The sequence below is a fragment of the Cystoisospora suis genome (genome assembly GCF_002600585.1).
Source record: "Cystoisospora suis strain Wien I chromosome Unknown contig_3047, whole genome shotgun sequence".
In the NCBI taxonomy this organism is placed as follows: Eukaryota; Apicomplexa; class Conoidasida; order Eucoccidiorida; family Sarcocystidae; genus Cystoisospora; species Cystoisospora suis.
The window spans coordinates 738-3,240 of NW_027155842.1; the positions used below are offsets into that span (position 1 = coordinate 738).

General features: G+C 43.8%; 1 protein-coding gene across 1 annotated transcript; it reads left to right on the top strand.

The window, feature by feature from the left end:
• Positions 1-27: 27 nt before the first annotated feature.
• Positions 28-2,009, top strand: CSUI_006109 (uncharacterized protein). Its single transcript, XM_068066274.1, has 2 exons — positions 28-1,285; positions 1,622-2,009. The coding sequence occupies exons 1-2, from the start codon at positions 307-309 to the stop codon at positions 1,870-1,872; spliced, it is 1,230 nt and encodes a 409-aa protein (XP_067921749.1). The 5' UTR covers positions 28-306; the 3' UTR covers positions 1,873-2,009.
• Positions 2,010-2,503: the final 494 nt, after the last annotated feature.

Consider the following 2,503-nt stretch of genomic DNA (forward strand, 5'->3'; position numbering starts at 1 on the left):
ATGCAAATATGAGATGATCTTACACCTAAGGCCCTTCCCCCTCGATGGAAGTTAGGAGAAGCAGGAGTAAGTGGAGTTGTGATCTTCAAGAAAGCTCCTGATGAGGAAGAAGAATCTCTTGAAAGATCCCCGTCACCAGAACAACTACCACCTCAGGGGGGAAAAGAAGACTCTACCACACATCGTGTCTCCTTCTCTTCTTCTCCTCCACCTCCTCTTCATCTACCTCTTCAAGAGACACCAGAAGAAAAAGAAGATGCACCTGACACGGAAGATACCAGTGCCCCTACAAGAGGGTATGGAGCCATGGATGAAAGAGAGAGAACTGCGACCGATGAGAGAACATGCGGAGAGGAATTAGACAAAGATGAAGATCAAGAAGAAGATGAAGAGAAGCAAAGACCGTCCTCCGTCGTAGGAACACCTCAAGTCCACCAGACATTGTTTTCCTATCCTAATAACCCTCCAATTCTCATTACTCAACCAGGTGTACATCCACTCTATACAACTCCACCTGGCAGTATCAATGTTCTTCCCTCTCCTTCATCTCCCGTCGCCATGGCTATGTTACCGTCAGGCGTAGGAGCTTTTCAAGTTCCCGCACAGACTCTTACGTGCCTCTCAGGTACATCGGCTCCTCTGATCTTCGATCCTCTATGGAATGGGGGAGGAGATCTCAGTCAGCTACAAGGACAGCCACAGCACATCTCTGTTCTCTCTTCTTCTTCTTCTCCAGGTGCTGTTCTTCTACCAACTTCAGCTCCTTCACCTACAATGGTAACCCCTTCATCTGGACCATCTAGTGTTATGGCGCAGCAGCAGCAGCAGTATGGAGTGGATCAGCTTGGTGGTCTTCGTCTTCTTCTTCCTCATCTTTCATTCTCTCAAGGCATGTCGAATTCTTATGTACAGCCGACATCTGAACCAGCCGTACATGCCTACGCTCAACAGGACGAGGGAGACAAGGAAGAAGAAAGAGAAGGACTTGGTGAAAGAAGAAGGACACAAGAAAGACACGATGAAAGAGAGAAAACTTCTTTCAATCCAAGACAACTCTTCTCAAAAGGGATGGATGTATGTAGACAAGTCTTATTCCCCTCATCAGCCTGTCAAGGAAGAGGAGAAGAAGAAGAAGGACAAGGAGAAGAAGAAGAAGATGATCAAGGTCTTGAAGGAGCCCCGGATCATCCCTTTCTATCCTCTTCGTCTTCTTCTCCACCTTCGTCTCTACCTCCGCCTTGTTACCGTCTTGATGCCGAACTTCCTTTACCTGGAGAAAAACGCCGTAAGATTCTTGCTTTCTTCTACTCTCTGTGTCTTTATCTTTCTCTAAAAGAAGAATTGAAAGTCTTCACTCGTATAGACATATGATGTATGCAACCCAGGGCAAAGCTTCTTATCTTTTCTTCTTCTTCTTCTCTCAATAATAGAGCATATGTAAAGTGTATGTTTAGACGTATGTTTATGTATGTAGGTATTTCTATCTATAGACATACACTCAAACTTCCATCATACGTGATAACGGAGACAGTGCTGAGAAGGAGGATTCTTTCTTTCTTTCTTCCTTTCTTTCTTCCCAGCTTTAAGTTTTCTGCCCTTGTCTTTATTTCTTTTGCCTTAGATCCAGGATATCCGGTCCTTGAGATAGGCCTGCTGAAGAATCAGCCGGGGCTTCCACAGACACACCAATACGAAGAGGAGGAAGAAGGCGAGGACGAACAAGAAGGAGAAGAAGAGCCCCAAGGATTGAGAAAGAGCTTCGAGAATGAGAGGGGTGAATATGAAGGTGAAGGTGACAAAGATAGCGGAGGAAGAGATTTCTATACATCGTCATTAACACCTCAAGCTTCTGCCGTCCAGTATATAGGCTAGAGCCTCTACGAAGATACAAGGTAGCACGAGGAAAAGATACATGGCGGTGTTCATTTGAATGAAGCTTTTTCCTACTACAAAGACTTCCTTCAAGAAACACATCAGCGTGAAAACATTCATTTCTATGGCTACCTAGGTATGTATATGTATAGATATATGTATACATATATACATAGATATAATATAGATGGATAAAATATCCACCCACACATATATATATATATATATATGAATGCGTGTAGATGCGTAAGGAGGAAAGTCGCTTGAAGGAGAAGAGAGAGGTTATGGTGCTGAGTAGATGTGATGCCAGTGTGAAAGTGAAGGAAGAGAAGTAGAAGAAGAAGAAGACTTTTCAATGGAGAACAGATAGAAAGCCACCCTATTCATTCTTATGCCTCTTTGTCTTCCGCCATTGTTTTCCTTCCGCAACCTTTCTCAACTTGTGAAACAATTGAAGCTTTTCATTTCCGGCACTCTTCTTAGTCTTTAGTCCATGGTTTACCTCTGTCTAGAAAGACGAACCCTGCCAAGTCTTCTCCAAGTCATCCCTCTCCTCGTGTCGAGATTTGTATGAGGGACAGACAGATCAGGTGTGAATGAAAAAGAGAGAGAGAGAAAGAGAGAAAATGAT

Coding starts and splice junctions, on each gene's coding strand:
- CSUI_006109 (XM_068066274.1), top strand. CDS start 307: ATGGATGAAAGAGAGAGAACTGCGACCGATGAGAGAACATGCGGAGAG. Junction 1,286..1,621: donor TTTACCTGGAGAAAAACGCC/GTAAGATTCTTG, acceptor CTTTTGCCTTAG/ATCCAGGATATCCGGTCCTT.